Here is a 980-nt window from a genome sequence, read left to right as displayed (position 1 = left end):
CAAATAAAACCATAGAAAAAAGTTTATTTCAAATGTCAAGCATTGCCAAGTAATTTGATATTAACACCAAATGTTAAAGAATAGGATATACAGTAACGTTTTAATAACAATATTAAATTACAAGATTTGAACCTTTAATTTATTTTTCTCTCCTCAGCATTTACATATTTGGCTTTGAAAAATATGGAACTGATGCCTTAAGCCTCTTTGCTTTTTCCACTTCCCCAGAGTTTAAATTCTTTTGTTTTTGTCATATTCAACCATTATGGAAGCAAATTTTATTTAAAAGCCAGTTTGTTTGTGAAAATACCTAAAAATATTTTTTTTTCATTTTAAATGTTTTTTTTCTTATAAAACATGTCACATCTTGATGCAATTGATGTCAAGTGTGCTTAAGTCAGTATGAACCAAGGGACAAACGGTGGCTGCAGAAACTGGTGTGTTGCCTGTACAACGACTTCAGTTAGATTACAGTACTTCCATGTTAGCTGTGCATGTCAGTCAAGCTTCATCTTGAACTTGTGTAGAAAATGGTATTGTGTTTTGTACTAAGCATTCATTACAATTCAAGATGAACTCCACAAAGAAAAGAATTCTTGGCTGAAAGGAAAGTCTTCAAGATACTGGATGCCTCTCACCACTTTGACAATAAACGCACAAGAAAACCATTGTGTAAGGCACTCAAAAGGTTCTTATCAATCACGAGAGATCAGTCACACTGACATTCATTCCCATGCCAGGACTCACATAAGGTACTGCATGCACTGCTTTTGGAAATTCTGGAGTCATAACACGTCCATTTTCTCCAGTACTTCCTGTAATTGACAGCCTTGCCTTGCTCCTCATGGCATCATTCAAGGTCATCTTAAGAAAGAGAGAAAGAAAGAAGATAAAAAAAGATACATTACAGCAATTCAATGTTTGAGACAAGGGACCTGATTCTCTTCTCACTTATACCAGTTTTGCACCAGTGCAACTCC

The 980-nt window shown here is 34.8% G+C and overlaps 1 protein-coding gene across 2 annotated transcripts in view; it reads right to left on the bottom strand.

Moving 5' to 3' along the window:
- Positions 1–609: 609 nt before the first annotated feature.
- The window catches only part of GRIA2 (glutamate ionotropic receptor AMPA type subunit 2), a 143,363-nt gene continuing 142,992 nt past the window's right edge, over positions 610–980 (bottom strand). For both annotated transcript variants that reach the window (XM_006023152.2, XM_006023154.2), the window contains one exon: positions 610–864. In XM_006023152.2, the coding sequence (XP_006023214.2) occupies positions 700–864 (165 nt within the window). In that variant the 3' untranslated portion in view covers positions 610–699. The remainder of the gene's footprint in view (positions 865–980) is intronic.

This window comes from Alligator sinensis, unplaced genomic scaffold (genome assembly GCF_000455745.1).
Source record: "Alligator sinensis unplaced genomic scaffold, ASM45574v1 scaffold1223_1, whole genome shotgun sequence".
Taxonomy (NCBI): domain Eukaryota; kingdom Metazoa; phylum Chordata; order Crocodylia; family Alligatoridae; genus Alligator; species Alligator sinensis.
This window is presented reverse-complemented; position numbering and strand designations above follow the sequence as displayed.